This window comes from Rousettus aegyptiacus, unplaced genomic scaffold (assembly GCF_014176215.1).
Source record: "Rousettus aegyptiacus isolate mRouAeg1 unplaced genomic scaffold, mRouAeg1.p scaffold_m13_p_4, whole genome shotgun sequence".
NCBI classification, from domain to species: Eukaryota; Metazoa; Chordata; class Mammalia; order Chiroptera; family Pteropodidae; genus Rousettus; species Rousettus aegyptiacus.
Window position 1 is genome coordinate 112,972,864 of NW_023416307.1, and position 18,917 is coordinate 112,991,780.

At 36.8% G+C, this 18,917-nt stretch overlaps 1 protein-coding gene and 1 pseudogene across 25 annotated transcripts in view; one reads left to right on the forward strand and one right to left on the reverse strand.

Moving 5' to 3' along the window:
- The window catches only part of ERC2 (ELKS/RAB6-interacting/CAST family member 2), an 895,762-nt gene that overhangs the window by 260,336 nt on the left and 616,509 nt on the right, over positions 1-18,917 (forward strand). For all 25 annotated transcript variants that reach the window (XR_004950478.1, XR_004950467.1, XR_004950465.1 and 22 more), the window contains one exon: positions 10,173-10,247. Coding sequence is in view for 7 of the 25 variants with exons in the window: in XM_036219345.1 (XP_036075238.1) it covers positions 10,173-10,247 (75 nt within the window). In the remaining 18 variants the exon portion in view is untranslated. The remainder of the gene's footprint in view (positions 1-10,172; positions 10,248-18,917) is intronic.
- LOC118602582 lies at positions 14,042-14,160 on the reverse strand (annotated as a pseudogene).

Here is an 18,917-nt window from a genome sequence, read left to right on the forward strand (position 1 = left end):
TTATGTTTTCCATCTCCATTTTTATGCTTCCTACCTCTTTGTTAAAGTTCTCACTGAGTTCTTCCCCAAATTCCTTTGTGCATCCTTATAATCAGTGTTTTGAACTATGCATCCGGTAGATTGCTTGTCTCCATTGTGTTGAGTTCTTTTTCTGGAGCTTTGTTCTGTTCTTTCATATGGGACATGCTTCTTTGTCTTTTCATTTTGGCTGCCTCCCTATGTCTATTTCTATGTATTATGTATAGCTCCTAAGTTTCCTGGTCTAAGTAGAGTGGCTTTATGTTCTTGGAGTCCTGTGGGGCCCAGTGGCACAGTCCTGGGAGGGGTTCAGCTGCAGGCCAAGTTCAGCTTGTGCACCTCTGGGGCCACCTGGTGAGAGTCACCAAGTAATCCACAGATGGCTACCACTCATGCTGGGTTTATAGGTGCCTCAAGAGGCCAAGACATGAAACCCAGGCTTGATGCCACTAATGTGGAGGTTGGAACTGCTCAGTAAGAGATACAGGGCATGCCAAGGCCACATGCTCCTGCTTTGGGTTTTGTGAGTCTCTGAGAAATTTTAGGAAAGTCTGCAGCAAGAGCCAAGGCAGGCCATTTGTATGGAATAAACTACTGGAAGCGGATTGGGTGCACCCACAATTTGAGAGAGGTAGAGTCCCAGGGAATCATCTGGGCAGAGGAACCTGTGTTAGTCAGGTTGATGGTGCATCCACAAGCTGGGAGAGGAGAGGGATCAACAAAGAAACGATAGATACTACCAGCACTTCTATTCTGGAGAAAGCTGCCCCTCCAGCCCTTGCTCTGAAGCTCAATAACTCAGTGTCTCTCCGTGTGTCCCTTGAGCTCCTCGAGCAGCTTCCCAAGCACTGGAGCTTAGAGCAAAGTGAATCCACCTGTGAGTAAGTCCGGGCATGGGCTCTGTAAGAAGGAGGTCTGTGACTCTCGCAGCCCTCCATTTTACTGAGCTGCAACCTCTGCTGGTTTTCACAGCCAAAGGTTGTAGGGACTTCTCTTCCCAGCACTGGAACCCTGGGCTGGGGAGCCCAGTGTGAGGCCAGGACACCTCACTCCTCACAGATAACCCTCTTGATCCTTGATCACCATGTGTGGTTGTGGGACCAGGCCATTTCAGATCTCTGTCCCTCCTACTGGTTTGAGGTGACCTCTTATTTTTGCCATTTAAGTTTTAATATTTAATATGGATATCTGTATCAGACAACGTTTATTGAGATGAGTTTTTTAAAATTTTCAAGCATTCAAGGAAAGAATGAAAAATGAAAGACTGAATCAAAGGAAAAATAGGAAGGTTACTTCAATGAAAGAAGCTAAGGGAGATACTGATGTCAACCTCAAATGTCAAATCAAAACCAATCAGGGAAAATGGGCAGTATCTCATGGTGGTTGAGAGCAGAGACTTTGGAACCAAGCCACCTGGGATAAATCTCAGCAGTACTCTTCAGAAGACTGGGCAAGTTACTAACTTCTCTATGCTTTCATTTCTTTGAGTGAAACATGGTGATGATAATACTGCCTACTTAAAGAGGTTAATGTGAAGATTAAATAAATTAATAAAATGCTTAGAAAGGTGCTTAGTACATAGCAAGCTATAAGTAACTTTTTGCTATTATTCTCCTTCACATTAGGCTTCTGTGGGTCAAAAGGTATAGAACTTCCAGGCCTATAAGTACAATGTCATTTGTACTGTTTCATTCAGTTAGTCAATATTTATTGAGCACTTACTCTTAGCAGGCACTATGCTAGTTACCGAGAATATAATGGACATACAAAGTCCCTGTGCTCAGGAAGTTTACCACCCAGTGGTGGGCATGGACGTGAATCCATTAATTTTATAAATCGTTATATGATATCATCTAATGATACAAGGGAGAAGTACACGATGCTATGAGAGTGTATGAGATGATGTAGCATATAGAGTACTCTGGAGAGTCAGCAAAGGACATTTCTGTGACATATTTGTAATCCATTGCTTCATAATAAATTACCACAAATACTTAATGGCTTAAAACAATAAACTTATTATTTCATGGATTTTGTGGGTAAGAAATGGCATGCCATTCCTACTCTATCCACTTATCTGGCTGGTTTTGGCTGAGTCTCTCATGAGACTACAGTCAAGCTGCTGGGCAGGGCTGGGGGCATCTGAAGGCTTGACTGGGGCTGGAAAATCCACTTCTATGATAACTCATTCACATTGCTGTTGGCAGGAGGACTCAGTTTCATGCCACTCGGGCCTCTTCATAGAGCAGCTTGAGTGTCCTCACGATGTTGCAGCTAGCTTACTCCAGAAGAATGTGGTCAAGAAGGAAGCCATAATGTCTTTTATGACCAAATCTCAGAAGTCACACATGTTACTTCTACCATATTTTGTTTGTTTGAATTAAGTTACTAAGGCTAGGCTATAGTCCAGGAGAAGATATTTAGGCTTCGCCTTGTAAAAGGAATGTCAGAGAATTTGTGAACATATTTTAAACTATCATATGAGGAATTTGTGTGTGTGTGTGTGTGTGTGTTTTCTAGAATGAGTATTGAAGATATTCTAGACCAGGGGTTGACAAGCTTTTTCTACAAAAGGTGAGATAGTAAATATTTCCAGCTTTGTGAGGTCATGTAATCTCTGTCACAACTATTCAACTCTGTCATTGTAGCATGAAAGCAGCTACAGATAATATGTAAATGAATAGGCAAGTATTGTTTCAATAAAACTTTACCAAAATGGATGATGGTCTAGATTTGGTCTGTGAGCTATAGTTTCCGACTTCTGTAGACAAAAGAGAATAAAAGGGTGGAGAATTATTCCAAGTAGAAGAAATGGGATGTTCAGAAAGATTAGAATTCTTGTTCATTTAAGAGCATAAAGATATCTAAAACAGAATTATTTTTTCCATGTACTAGGAGGTTTATTGTAGCATGGTTTGTAATGGAAAAAAGAGTAGGAAACACTTATTTACACAGATAAATTTTAAGAACATAAATATTGTTGAGGTAAAAACTGAAATGCAAAAGCTTTGTACATATGGACAGCTGGGATTTATGTACATTAAAACAATAGTAAACTCTTCTGTTAGATTTATACTATTTATGAGGATATACATATGTAATAAGAGCACAAAAACATGCATGAGAAAGATAGACAGCAACTTTAAAATGATGGTTCTCCTCAAAATAATGGAGATAGGGCAAGTTGTGGGACTTCAACACTTTGTTATATTTATTGTTTTTTAAAAAATTTTAAGTTGTGTTAAAATACACACAATGTAAAAATTTACCATCTTAACCATTTTTAAATGTACAGTTCAATAGTGTTAAGTATATTCACCTTGTTGTGTAACCAATTTGGAACTTTTTCATCTTGCAAAACCAAAACTCTGTACCAATTAAACAACTCCCCATTTTCCCCTACTCTCAGTCCCTGGCAATCACCATCTACTTATTGTTTCTATGAATTTATTCTATATACCTCATTCTATATAAGTGAGATCATACACTATGTGTCTTTTCATGACTGCTTTATTTTGCTAAGCATAATGCCCTGAAGGTTCATTCATATTGTAGCAGGTGTTCAAATTTCCTTCCTTTTTGAGGCTGGATAATATTCCATTGTATTTATACACCACTTTTGTTTATTCATTCATCTGTTGATAGACATTTCAGTTGCTTCCAGTTTTTGGCTATGGTGATAATGATGTGAAAATGGGTCTGCAAATCTTAAGGAGTTTTGATAAAAGGAATGATCAGTTAAATCTGTGGAACTATAATAGCCTGAGGCACTTCTCTCCTTTCATTCTCTCACAGCACTGTTCCAGTTAAACTTTCATTCATGGTTATCTACCAAAATTGCTTTATTCAAAGTTACTAATGACCTGGATATGGCTAAGTCCTGTGGTCAATCCTCTGGCCCCATCCTATTAACCTCTCTGCAGAAATGCATCTTGTATCTTGGACTCATTATTTTCACTTGATTTCCAGAATGCCACACTCCTGGTTCTCTTCCTACCTCACTGGCTCTTCCTTTTCAGTCTTCTTAACTACCTCTTCCTTACTTCTTAAACCCCTTAGTGTAGGTTTGACCTGAGTTCAGTGTTCTGACTTCTTTCCTCTTTATGAGGTTCACTGCTTTAAGTGCTATCTATTCACTGATCTCAAATTTGTAATTGTAGCTCTTCTCCCCTCAAATGAGACTCATCTATTCAGCCTCCTACTCAACATCTCCACTCAAATGTCTAATAGCATCACAAATTTAACACATGCAAAACCAAACTCTTGGTTTTTATAACTCCCACTTCTCCTCCCCAGTCTTCCCTATATTCGTCTTCCACCTCCATTCTTCCTATTGTTCAGTCCAGAAGCCTTGAAGCTATCCTTTACTTTTCTCTTTAGTCGTCCTTAGGCAATCTATCAGGAAGTCAAGTCAGCCTCACTTTTAAAACATATCCAAACTCAGTTCTTTCTCATTGCCTCCATTCAGTCATCCTGGTCCAAGGTTCTGTCTTCCCTTGCTGGGATTATTCCAATTGCCCCTTACAAGTCCCTATGGTTCTGCCATTCCTCCCTTCCTCCTGCCCAATCCCAACCCCAAAGCACACTTTAGTCCAGCAGCTGGAGTAATCATTTAAGAAAGTATATCATATCATGGTTTGTTTTTGCTCAGAATCTTCTGGTGGCTTCCCACTTTTCTCAGAGTAAAACCAATGCAGTGTCCTTACAATGGGCTCCAAATGTAAGACTCCTCCTTCTATCATCCTCCACCCCTGCACTTCTCTGACCTGCTGCTTCCTCATCTCTTATGCAACTCTAGCCAGGCACTTAAGCATTTGCTATTCTCTCTGCCTGGAATATCTGCACAACTGTTTCCCTCATTTCCTTTAGATCTTTGCTCAAATGTCACCTTTCCATAAAGCTCGCCCTGATCACACTATTTAAAATTTCAGTCTATCTTCCCCTCATCCCCAATATGTCCTCCACCTTCCTGACTTATGTTTTTTTTTTTTTATAGCACCTATGACAAACTGGTTTAGTCTCCTTTTTAAATTATTTTGCCTTTATACAATTTGAATTTGAAATTAAAAAAACCCCACAAGGGCTGGCATATTTGTTAATTTTTGGTTCATTGTCAATTTTTGGTTCATTGTTGTATTAGCTATACCCCTTGCGTCAAATTATTATTTGAATATATAAGTCTGCCCATCTTAAAACTGATGTGAGTTAGTGTTTGACATTACATTGTTACTTACCTGTCAGTTTCTCCAGTTAGTTTTGTTCCTCAGGAGTGGCAATTTAAAAATATAGCTTCATATTGTTTGGTACTCTTTTCTGCAATCTAAGCAGGCTTATGACTGCTTCAACCAACAGAACATTGCAGAAGTGATTGTATGGGACTTCTGAGGTTAGGTAATAAGACCATGTAGTCTTTGGCTTATTTACTAGAGTCCTTGCACTCGGAGTCTGTATACCTAAATGTGAGAGGTTGGATTGCCCTGAGGCTGCCATCCTGCAAGAAAGCCCAAGGCACGTGGAGGGCCATATTTAGCTGCTCAGGTTGACTTTCCAGCCAACGCAATAGACATATGAGTGAAGAAACCATCTTGGAAGGTGGATCTACCAGCCCTAGCTGTTTCAGTCTCCTGACATCCTACTCTATCCTTTATGAATTCCCACCCCAGGATTCATAAGCATAATAAAATGGTGGTGGTTTGACACCATTAAATTTGGGATGGTTTGTTATATAGTAGTAGATGACCAGAAAAATAAGGGGGAAAGACTAGGTAAATATGGTAAATTACCTTTGGAAAGAAAGTTAATTTTTGACTTTTTTTTTTTCCTGCTGAAGAAGGCGTATGGTACGTGCAAACATCATTCTGCCAGGCTCATCTTGGAAGCTATGTCCATCCAGGTTGACTCACTAAACTGTAGATTCTCATTAACTACCAAGAAATGTTATCTTGATGAACCACTTGAGATTTCATGCTCAAAATTCTGGGTTCTTGATATATTTCCATGTTGATTACCTAGAGGAACTGGCAGTTTTAGATCAGCGAAGGCCAATCTAGTCATGAAATTGTAGGAAAATATATAAATTGGGGATCAGTGTCATAGTGAGATATTAAATTTTGTGATGCTTCCAGTTTTCTCCTTTTATTTTTACTTTGCTTTTAAAACCGACTAAAAATATCAGCCAGAAATCAGCATTTGAGTCAGCTGCCTATTAAAAATCTAGCTGTTCTGAGAACTGGAATGGCCAGTTGAAAGTCAGTCATAAAGCTCCTTATTCTATGGATCAGAGAGGGGAAAGGGTGTGGCAAAGTCTCAGTTTGGGGTTGTGGGGTCCTGATTCCTGATTCTTAGAACAATGCACTTTCCTCTCAATAAGTGGTTTTTAGCCTGTAGTCTGGTTCGAAGATAGACTTCACGGTGCTGGACCAGGCCCTGTAACCCAGCCGAAATGGTAAATGCCATTCGTGTGTGATTTTGTGCCCATTACTAGAGAGGATCCACACCTTCCAGGTGATTGTTATAGAGATCAGTGACCCAGAGAAGCATAAATACCACCGCACTTGATGATTTAATACTGTCATTTAAAAACTATCAGAGTAAGTTAAATCTTGTTCATCTCCCTTACCTGCACCTATTGTTTAAGACCACCGCATAGTGGGTACATCTTTCAGATGGTTCCGGATAATCAGAGCATCCAGCAACCAACTCATCTTACTGTCTGTTTAGAAAAAGTTGGCAAGTACTCACATTAAAATCAATTTGCAATTCAAAAGCAACACACAATAGAGGGCTACTTAAGCATTATTTCTCTTTGTAAGAGAAATAGGCAGAGAGAGCAGAGAGAGCTGAGACCTCTACAGATAAAGCCTTGTAAACACAGAAGCTAACTTACAGTTTTGTGTATACCACAATCCACTGTGGGCGCGCAGCAGCCCTTTCAGATGGCATTCTGCTATCTTCTTGGGTCTTCTATCCAGCCTACAGGAAAGTAGGGAGAGTTAAAGACAGGGTAGGATATTTTTTCTGGAAGCTGAGTTTTTCAATTCTATCCATATTCCATTGGTCAGAAATAAGTCACATGGCCCATCTCAATATAAGAATGGTGGTTGTGAGTATTCCTCAGGAAGAGGAGCCTCAATCCTCATTGGGCATGTAGTCCTCTGCCACAGTCAGAGTGAACATTTTAAGGTTTCTAAATCTCAGAGATGGATAAAATGTCTGAGGTTGGACTTTCAGATGGTCTGCGAAGTCTACATGTAGATTATAATCTTTATTCACCTGACATTTTAGGTGATCTTCAGAAACTGTGAAGTCAAGATTGATTGAAAAATAGTCTAGTTAAGATAGGAACATTACAATTCATAGGTAATTGGAGATGTTATTTTATTTTATTTTTTATGAAGTGACACAGAGGGTAAAGGCCCAATCTGGATTTTGAGCTAGTTTATTATAATAGAACTTGCATAATTATAGTAAAGAGAACTCTGTTTCCATTTTTGCAAAACTGTTGCTACAAATTTAGCTTTGCTATTGCATATTTGCCCTTAAAAATGTTTTCATGCTTGCAAGAAATTATAACAGTGCATGCCTTTACTCTATGGTTTTTATTTTCATTATGTTGCTTTGTTGCTGCTTTTTTGTCTGTTTGTTTCATATAAGCTTAACCTCTATTTTTAAATTATCTTATGATTTTTATTTTGGAACCAAGATTGGCTATGGTATGAAATTACCATGAATTTTATTTCTATCTTTTTTCGTAAAGATGCTTTTGTTGCCACAGCATATCAGAATTGGTGACCTGTGAAACGTACTTTTACCACTTACTGTGGAACAACTCTGGCAAGTGACTTCCATTTTCTCATCTATGAGATTTTATTGGTCCAGTGATCTGTAACTACCTTGGAAGTAATGTTGAGAGCTAAGTAGATTTTTATGGAAGTTTGAAGTACTTATGTGAGTCATCCAGTGGTATGGCAGAACTGGATTGAATTGTACTAGCCCATGAAAGCCAGATATTGAAATTTTATTCTAACAACTAATGTTACAAATTAAATATATAAACTCACAAATAAAGAACTTGTATTAAAAACTCACAATTTTCTTATTTTTGTGATATTTTACTATCATCTCTGCTCTTGAGGTTATTATATCTATTTTGTCTGTATTGTGAAAATACTATACAGTGGGTTATTATTGTGCCTCTTTTCCCAACTCTGCATTCAGTGATACTAGTTAGGTAGCTAAAAGTTGGCTATGGTGGGTGCTGGTTGTTAAATGTTTACTAGCAGTCCACAGGACTCACTGTACAGGTCATACTCTTCAGATGATAGTGTCAAGGCTTAGAAGTGACAAGTAGTTCCAGACATTGTGGATCTGCAAGAAAAGACAGCTGCTTTTTGGTTCATTTCTTCAGTAAATCTCTGCCATCACCATGGAGGCTAAAAATGACATGTTGCCAGATTATTGCAGTCCAGGGACTCCAAAATAGTACAAAATCTCTTTCTGTTTCTCTAAACATAAAATTACTGATGGATTCAGTAATACTTGACTCTATCTCTTTCTGGGATATATTAGAGGAAAAAATGTCCTAACTGATGTGAGGCCATTTTGAAGAATTAAGAAGTACTAATTCTAATTCTTCATAAACTGGAGATTGAGAAGTAGTTTTGCACAGGTTTACTGATTTGTGCCAGAGATGACTTTGAAAAAAATATGCTTCTTACAACTTCTCCACCCCATACTGCTACCGTCTAGAGCTATAATTATGATTCTCCAGTTCTGGTCCCTGGACGTGTGCATTATGGTTCATGACCAGGTCTTCTTGGGCTGTTGGCAAATAAGAACAATGTAATAGGATGTGGGTGAAAGGTCACCTGTTTTCTCATCCTGGGAAGGACTATCTTTTATTGTGGGAGTCTGTTCTTCTGACAGTTTTCACATGGATATGTTATATCTTTATGAAATGGCAGTAGTTGTAGATGGTAGTAGTGGAGGTAGAGTTAATTTTAATGCCCATTCTTGGAAAAAGCTAGAAATTATGTTGATCCTCTTCTCCAATGTACAAAGCTTTTTATTTTTATATATTTTTTTAATATTTGTCGTTCAGTGGTTCAGTAAAGGCCTGAAACTATTCATGTTGAATTTAAATGATTTTTCTGGAAGCAAATAAATCTTATGGAATTACTCCATAGGTGACTTACAAGTTAAATAAGTCTTAATGGAATTACTTTATAGGTGACTTGTATCAGTAGTGTGGACATATGTGAGGACTTTTGTTTACTCTTGTCATTCGCAACTTTTATAAAACTATAGATAATTATTTTTAAGAAATTCATTACATGCACTGAAAAAACCTTGTTTATCTATTCTCTTCTGCCAAGAGAATCTTTTGAAGTCTTAACAGAACCGTTGTTTTGAGAGCAGGATGCTAAAAGTGAGCTTTCAAGCTTAAAGTTGTAATTGTTTGCTTTTTATCTAAAGAAATATTCATCACAATTCAGAAGTTCTTGGGTCTACATCTGGCTTTAACCATTTTTGTCTCCCCTCTAACACTGTTGATATTAATGCCAATTTTAATTTCTTGGCATCACAAGTGCATAAACATATCACATACAGATGTGATTTTGAACAAGGACTGAAGCAAGAGATTCACAAGGTTTCATCAGATCAAGTCACTCTGAAAAGTGACACAGTTGTACTGAAAAGGTTTTAAATTGCTCATTTCAAACCTACCTCAGTAGCAAAATGTCATGCGTGCAGCAGATTTGCAACCACGTTAGTCATTTTCTTTCCTCCGTTCTCTTGCTGTGTTTGTATTGGGAGTACAGAGTAATGTAATTTAGTAAATTATGATTTGATGGCTGGGCAACAGCCCCAGTGTTGAACAGTATTTGGACTATGATTACTTGCTGGCTTTGTCACAGTTGACATTAATTATTGATGGAAGTTTCAGAAATAGCGCATGTGCCAGGAGCTTCTCACCGGAACTCAGGCTGTAGGCAGGAGGGATGCTAAAGAGGTTGGGAGAAGAGGCACCTGTGGCTTATTTATGTCTGTGCATAGCGAACCTGGACCCTGTGGGCTGTGTGGCACCTGTGTAAAGGTCATGGTGTAACGGGAGGATGAACCGTCAGGCTTATTTCTATCGTGTTCCTCCCCAGGAATTGCACCGAAGAAGCCAACTTCAGCCGGAGCCAGCCAAGACGAAGGCTCTCCAGACTGTCATTGAAATGAAGGTAGGGGCTGTTCGCATTTGTCAAAAACAGCTGTGCCTCCGGAGTTTGTTCTAACTTGATGGTGCCTAACATAAACATGTGAAATGAACGTTGTCTTTTCTCTATGCACCCTGGTGAGTGCTTTTCCCTGGATCTTTTTGCCTTCCCCAGTACATTTAATTTATTGGCCCTTTAATTAGGATGCCTTTTCTGAGCAAAAGAATAAAGGGCTCAAGTATCCCTTGGCTAAATTGAGCTGGGTTCATTACCAGAGCATGCCCAGTGCTTTCAACCTTAATGGAGGTTTTTTTTTTGTGCTTTAAAAGTAAATTTCTAAAGCTGGAAATATTTTCTTTTTCCTCCCCTCTTATTATACTGAAAAGACACCTTGAGAAACTAAGATTTGGCAAAGAGGTGTTTATATGCAATGGAGTCATTAAATAATTAAAATGATGCGATCAACAAAATTTACTTTTCAAAGAATAATACTTTCTCGTGACTCCAGTATTCTTTTCTAATGAAGTCTGGAAGTAATGATAATTTAAAAAATACTCTCCAGGTATTCTGTTTAGTTGTGGTAGCATAGAGATATGCTATTTAAAAGAACCACAGACCACCTGGATGGGTTAGGGCATTTAGAGAATAATGATTAAGAAACAGATCTAACTGAGACCCAATTGCTTTGTCAGAATCTAGAAATTTCAAGTCTTGTTACTTCGAGCTTTTCCAAGAAGGAAGCAAATTGTAGAGTATCTTAAGGATAAATAATTCTTGATTTAAATTGTTCCATGAAGAAAAATTCATAATGATGATGTTTGCAATTTGGTAATTCCACACTTGAGTTTAATACTCAAGAGTTTGTTGGTCACTATTAGCCTATAATAGAATTCTGAAGCTTTCAGGTAGGATAATGATTTTCTGTCTTACAGCAAACGATTTTAAATGGTCTGCCAAAAAATTCCAATGTTCTGGGGAAAAACAAATTAATATGAACTATCGAGTTCTTGGCATGTATAATTCTGACTTGGAATTTTTTTTTTCTAGTCAACGACAGTGTCTTTATCCAAGCAGATTTTTGTGGAAATAATGTAGAATATTTGTTTTAAAACTGTATGTCTCCCTAATGAGGTTACATGAGTCAAGGTATTCATTATGCATTTGTAGCAAATTGGCTTGAAAAATATTGTCAAAGAGACCAAACACCAGTAAGATTAAAAAATAATTGCTAATTTTGGCTCATCAAATTTGCTTTGAGTTTATGTAATATTAACTTATTTTGAAAAGAAACGTATTCTACACTTGAGGGGGAGTGGTTTACAACTGAGATTTCATCTTTGCTTTACATTAGAACCAAACTTGGAATTTGGTTAAGGCTTTAAAAAAAAAAAAAAAATGGGAGAGGAGAAAAAAAAAAGAAAAACAAAGACAAAAATTTTATTTTAAATATTTAATTTAATTTAATTTAATTTTTTTATTTTATATTATATTATATTATATTATATTATATTATATTATATTATATTATATTATATTATAGTTTAGTTTTTGTAAAGAGTCAATCCTCTTTCCACCCACCCTCACATCTACATCCCAGTATCTAGTACAATTAATTAATAATGGAAAAAAGGATATATATAAAATCTATTTCCAAATTATTACTTGTTTTTAAAAGAAAGAGCGTGTTTCAAAAAAATTTGGAGAAACCAGGAATGACATCTCTCCTAGTGCAGTGGGCATTTTGGTAAAGGTTGCTATACAAAGACAATTAGTACTTTTTGTGACTTTTATAAGAAGAAAATCTGTTCGACTCTGACTTACCATTTTTAGCATCATATATTTTGTTAGAAAAACATAATAAACATGCTTTTTTAGGCTATCTACATGCGAAGGCAGAAAAACATGATTTTTAGGGCAAATTCACGTCTACGTATTATGAATAAATTGAGTCTGAAGCTTTTCTTTTCTGAACACCAATGATGCTGATTTGTAGAACACATTTTTAGGACAAATGATGATCAATTTATTTGTTAGAGAACTGAGCCTGGAGTTTTCCTGTTGTTTTTTGGATGTCTGCTAATTTACAAAGCACTGCCTTCTGCTTTGTCAGTGGAGAAATCTGGGCCCTATTAGCATCTATACTAAACACGCATAAATTAAGTTATAGAGGCAGCTGATTGAGGGTCATCTTCTCAGCCATGTGTATAGCTTGCGACAGAGACTGTGATCTCATTTGATTTTGTACATTACATCCCTACAAAATCGAAGGGAATATTGGAAGCCAATATTTTATAAGCCTTAGGGTTGACTACCAAATAGAACTGACGCTTAAGCCTAGTGGGTAGAATTTGAGACACTGTTGTGTTTTAACTTAAACACCTTTGAGTAAACATCAGTGTCATTTAGTGCCTTGGCAAAATCTAAAGTTAAAAGGAGCTTTCCTACACTAAATTGTATCTGTAGTTATAGGGAAGTGACATGAATTAAGGGCTTAGAATTTATCCCTCCTTGTCCCCTGCTTCTTAGTGAATCTGAGGATTAACTTCTGACCCCTCATCTTCTCCACATATATACTTCGCATCACGTGAGAAAGGTGTTTGTTTTTGAAAATCTGTGAAATCTTGCCCAAATTTAAGCACTTTTAGAACCACAATCTCGTAAGTTCTGGTGACTATGTACCCCTCTGGACTTTTAGAGTTGTGAAAATATATCTCTGTGGGACTGGTGTTGAGGGGGACAATTTGCCCACATCAAAGTGGGGGACAATATTCTGGCAGCCATCACATCTATTGCCATCCAGTTGAGCCAGGGGAGCTAAAGACTCCTGAATGAAAACGAAAGGAAGCAAATTTATCTTCTTGCAGGAAGCTCCGAGTTTTAATTTTGATTCCAATTTGATCTGGCAGGTATGTTCCAGGTTTGCACTTAGACCATTGCATATGTTTCTCAGAAAAATTAGTTTTCTTGTAAATGTTGCAGTGTTCCTCCTTTTTTTGCTTTTGCGTCTGAAAATTCTTTACTAACCTCCTCTTTTTTGCTCTTACGGAGAACTGTCAATAAACATGGCAGTTAAAAGGCTTCTCCCCCTTTTTTTCCTTTAATGTTAATTCCTTTGAAAGAATGTGTTTATAATCTGCTTTTATTATAAATTTGACACGGCATAAACATAATGTACAAAACTTGCACTTTTGTGGGTTCATTTGTAAAGCTGTATCTAGTTTTTTTTTTTTTTAAGGAAAATGAATTACAGTAATAACAGTACTTGTCAGATAATCTCAATTTGTTTTTGTTATTCAGAACTTCTAAATGAATGAAAATCTAATTCAAAATGGCTTAAGCCGAAAGAAATGTATTGGCTCATGTAAGTGGAAAAATAAACAAGAGTATTGCTTCAAGCACAGCTTGATCTAGGGGCTCAGAAAATCCCATTTTCTCTCATTTCATCTTTTATTTTGACTTCCTTTGTGTGAGCTCTATTTTGAGACGACCTCTTTCTGCCTGTCTGAGCAAGATGGCTGCAGTAGCTCCAACAATCACAGAAGGAAGGAACAGGAAGCAAGTTGTGTTATAAAAAATTTGAAAAGACCAGCCAACTCTAGAATTATGATAATTACTGAAATAAAGCATAAAACTTCACACCAAACCTATCAGTTCAGGCTGAAAAGAAAAATGCATGGAGTTCCCTATTTTTCATTTGCTTAATGAATTATTTTTTATTTTTTTATTTTCTATTATTATTATTATTATTTTGGCAAGACAACCCTTGGTTGATCTCACAGATTGCAAGGACCTTGTCATTTTATTATTATTATTATTATTTTTTACAGCACCTGGTCTTCCTAGGTAGTCTCCCATCCAAGTACTAACCAGGCCCAACCCTGCTTAGCTTCCAAGATCAGATGGGATCAGACTCGTTCAGTGTAGCATGGCTGTAGACTGCTTGATGAATTAAATGGCACTCATTTTTCAGGAAAAAAAACTCGATTAATAAAGTTTATTAAATTGGACATATATGAGTGATGTCAGTTTTTAGTAAAAGTTGCAGAAAATATACCTGATCTGGTGAACTTGTTAACTAGAGTGGATTAAGAAGCTAGGGGAATAATGCCACCATATGACAAAAATCTCTGTGGCAACCGAAGTGAGGATTGTGGGTGTTTAGCTTTCTAGACACATGACCAGCCAGGATCCTTGTGCGTCATGAGTGGTTCTTGAATAACATTGTCCCCATCAGACTTTTCTATGGAAACTGAGTAGTAAGTGATTCAAGATTGAGCTTGACTAAATTGCTTACTTATAGTTGTGCTATTGATGAAAGAGTATGACTTTGCGTTCAAGCGCTAACCTCTAGTGGTGAGATTGGTTTTTGCTATTAAAACTGAGAACCAGTTCTTGTCTTTGGGCTCAGGCAGGTGACTACTCTTCTTCATGTGATTGAGCTGACTTGCATTTGGGTTGTTTCCCTTAAAAGATATCTTGGTGTTTGGTCAAATTTAGCCAGTTCAGTTCTAACAAGCATGGAAGGGTATGCTGGAACATTGATAAGGCAGGGGAGATTTTGAATCCAAACCTAGGCCATTGAATGAATCCTAGTTCTTAGTAGAAACTTAATTTGAGTCCTAAAATCTAATCAAGGACATCATGAAATGGCTGAAATGTTTAATTTGGCTCTTGGTTTATTTTATCCATCTTTTGAACTCTCACTTGGATGAGTCTAGACACCGTACTCTACTTAGAATTATTTCTTCTTCCAGGATGATATATACATAGAAATTTGTTTCAAGCCTATTTTTTTCTAGTCAAGCCATTATGATGGCTTTTAGGCCTTAAAATATACCCTGGCTGCTTTTGTGGCTATTAAAAAGAATAACCACAATAACAACAATGATACCACCTGCACCACCAGTGACAGCCCACAGCTTGAACACCACTAACCACACATGGGGAGTGAGACACAGGGCACTTGACATAAAAACCTGTAATAGGCATAATTAGCCCCATTTCGCAGGTGAGAAAGCCATGGTTGAGAGAGAATAAGCGACCTTCTCAAGATCCTACAGCTCGTCAGTTGGCAGCTGAAATTTGAACACAGATTTCTCCTTCAAAGTGTTTACACTCTCTAATCCTCCAGAGTCTGCTTTTGCTAAAGATGGCCCATAGATTCAACTGGTTTTCCTTTCAGTGCTTACTTTGGAAATTATGTACTGAGGTTTGCATCATAGAACAGGTTGAGGTAGGTCATGAGAAGTGGAGAGGTCTATTTGGTATTTTTGAAAAGGCGTGGTGTTGTATTTTGTGCTCTAAGGCAAGATTCATTCTTTTTACGTGTATGTGTCATCAGCCCTCCAAATATAGAGCTCCAAATATGTACCCTACAGCCAACTTTTGCTGTTTTTCCCCCCTGACTTTTTAGTCTTGCCCTAAAGTCTTTATAATAGCATGGAGCAAAACTCATTCAAACTTGCAAAGCTCTGTGTTTTTGATGTGCATTATTCATTTATGATACCATATCCTTTAGCTTTTTTTCTAGAGAAATTTCTTCATCTTCTCATCTTTCAATTTAAAAAAATAACGTTGTCCCATTTAACTATTTTCCTTAAATAAGGGGAAAAATGTGGGTTTTAAATGATAGCCAGAAAAAGCAAAATGTCAAGTTAAATGTTAGCTCTGGATGATATATAGTTGTCATTTAGAAACCAGAAAGATTTTTTAAAAATGAGATTCTTTTCTTTTTTGCACAAACCCGTCTTATGACATGTTTAATTCTAAATGTTTGAGTTGCCAGTCAATAATTTTTGCAATAAACAGATTTATTTTGTGTGAATTTACTCCTGAAGTCAAATCACAAACACCAGTGTTTATTGAGCATCTATTTTGTGCACAGCACCATGGTGGACCTTTAAGAAAAACTAAGTGCTCAATCTTTAAGGAGATAATGGAAAGATGTACATAAACCAGGATCAAAATAATGACCTAAGAATGGCTAAATGGGCTGCAGGGGCTCAGAGGATATCAAATGAGAGAGCATCAGGGAATGCTTCTTGGAGGAGGTAGCCCTTGAGGAGGGTTTCGAAAGATTGGCATGATTTTGATAAAGGAAAGAGGGATGGTTTATTAACACAGGGAACCATATGAGCAAAGCAAGGAGGATGGAAAGTATGAGGAGTGTCTGGGGGAGAGCAAATAATTCAGTTTGATTGAGAGAAAACATTTAAGATTAAAAAGCAATGGAAGATCAAATGAAACCATAAGAGAGTCAGAGGAAAGAAATAATAAAGATAAAAGCCAAAATTAATTAAATAAAAACTAAACATATATCTAGAGGGGAACGACAAAACTAAGTGCCAATTCTTTTAAGAGATTAAAATAGTAAATCCTGATTAGAATCATCAAGAAAAATAGGGACAGGACAAATAACCAATGTCAGGAATGAAAGGGGTCACTGCCCTCAATCTTATTGACATTAAAAATGTGGGAGGATTTTATTAACAGTATTATGTTAATAACGGTGAAATCTTAGATAAATTAATTAAAACACAACTTGTCAAAACTACATGTGAAGAAATAGAAACACAACTTGTCAAAACTACATGTGAAGAGTAGTTGTATATATTAAAAAACTGATTCTGTAATTTAAAATCTTATAATCATTAGCACCACCACCAGCACAAAAACCCTGAAAATTCAAAAGCAAACCAAAGAAACAAACAAAAACTGTACATAGTGGCCAAGACAGGGAAACAACCAGTGACCTTTGATAGATGGATTAAGAAGATGTGATATGTATACATACATATATATGTATATAAACATATGTGTGTGTGTGTGTGTATACACAATAGAATATTACTTATCCATTAGATGAAATACTGCCATTTGTGACAATATGGGTAGATCTTGAAATTATGCTAAGGGAAATAGAAAAACTTGAGAACCATGTAATGTCACTCACATGTGGGATATAAAACTGAAAGCCACAAATGAACACGACAGAGACTCATGGACATGGACAAGTATAATTTTCACCAGAGGGAAGGTGGGGATAGGGGGAGATAGATAAAGGTAAAGGGGGTAAAATATATGGTGACGGAAGGTAATTTAACTTTGGGTGGTGAACACACTATGCAGTATACAGATGATGCATTATTGAGTTATACTTGAAACCTGTATGATTTTATTAACCAATGTTACCCCAATAAATTTAATAAATAAAAAAATAAAGTGAAAACAACCCCCAAACCAAACCAGAACAAAACAACAAAAAAACAACAAAACAAAGCCTTCAGTAAGAGACAAAGGACCCAGTAATCCTAATTTGTGGTATTTCTCTGAAGAAACCTTAAACACTACTTTGAAGGGATGTATGAATCCATATGTTTATTGCAGCATTATTTACAGTAGCCAAGATGTGGAGAAATAAGATATGGGTGTTCATCAGTGGATAAATGGATAAAGAAGAGGTAGTACTTATATACAGTGGAATATTACCCAGCCATACTGAAAGGGATTAGCTCACCTAAAACAAAATGACCAAAAAAAAAAAAAATTAATAATTAGGAGTAAAATGACTATCAGACAAATAGAAACAGAGGAATGCAATCCTTACTAAGATTATACGCTTAAATAATAATGAGAATTCTTATAGCAATGGGTAATGAGCATTCAGCATACATAGGGACAAATTAAGATAACAATGATGGAAAAGAGGAGGATTCAAAGATCCAAATTCACAAAGGGGAATCCAGATAAGGCACGCAGAAGAAAATAGATGACTGATGTATATAACTATCCTTTTCATATTCATAATGGTAACTACACACCAAAGATTCAGAACTCAAGTATATAACATAGAACAAGAAGAATCAGAGGGAAAACCCATAAAATCCAAACAAAATAAAGAAAACAGAAGGAAAAGGAAGCAATGGAAACACCAAGCTGACAGAAAGCAAAAGATAAAATGGCTATAAGAAGACCTCACATTTCAATAATCACCGTAAATGTAAATGGACTGAAATCACCAATAAAAAGGCACAGAGTTGCAGATTGGATCAAAAAACAAAACTCAACCATATGCTGTCTCAAGGAAACACATCTCAGATCCAAAGACATGCAGACTCAAAGTGAAAGGGTGGAAAATGATATTTTAAACAAATGGCATTCAGAGAAAAGCAGGAGTAGCAGTACTAGTATCAGATGAAATAGACTTCAAAATCAAAAAGATAAAAAAAGAGATAATGAGGGACACTTCATAATGATAAAGAGAATCATGCACCAAGAAGAGTTAACATTTATTAATATCTATGCTCCCAATAGGGGAGCCCCAAAATATGTAAAGCAATTACTAACAGAACTAAAGGGAGAAACAGACCAAAACACTAACATAGTAGGGGACCTAAATACCCCACTGTCAGATATGGACAGATCATTCAAACAGAAAATCAATAAGGAAATAACATCCTTTAACACACATTAGACCAACCGGACATAATTGACATATACAGAGCCTTCCATCCCCAAACGGCTGCTTACACATTCTTCTCTAGTGCACAGGGAACATTCTCAAGAATTGACCACATACTGGGACACAGAGGTAGCCTCAACAAATATAAGAGGGCTGAAATCATACCATCCGTATTCTCTGATCATAAAGCTTTGAAACTAGAGATCAACTGCAAACAGAAAGCAGAAAGAACC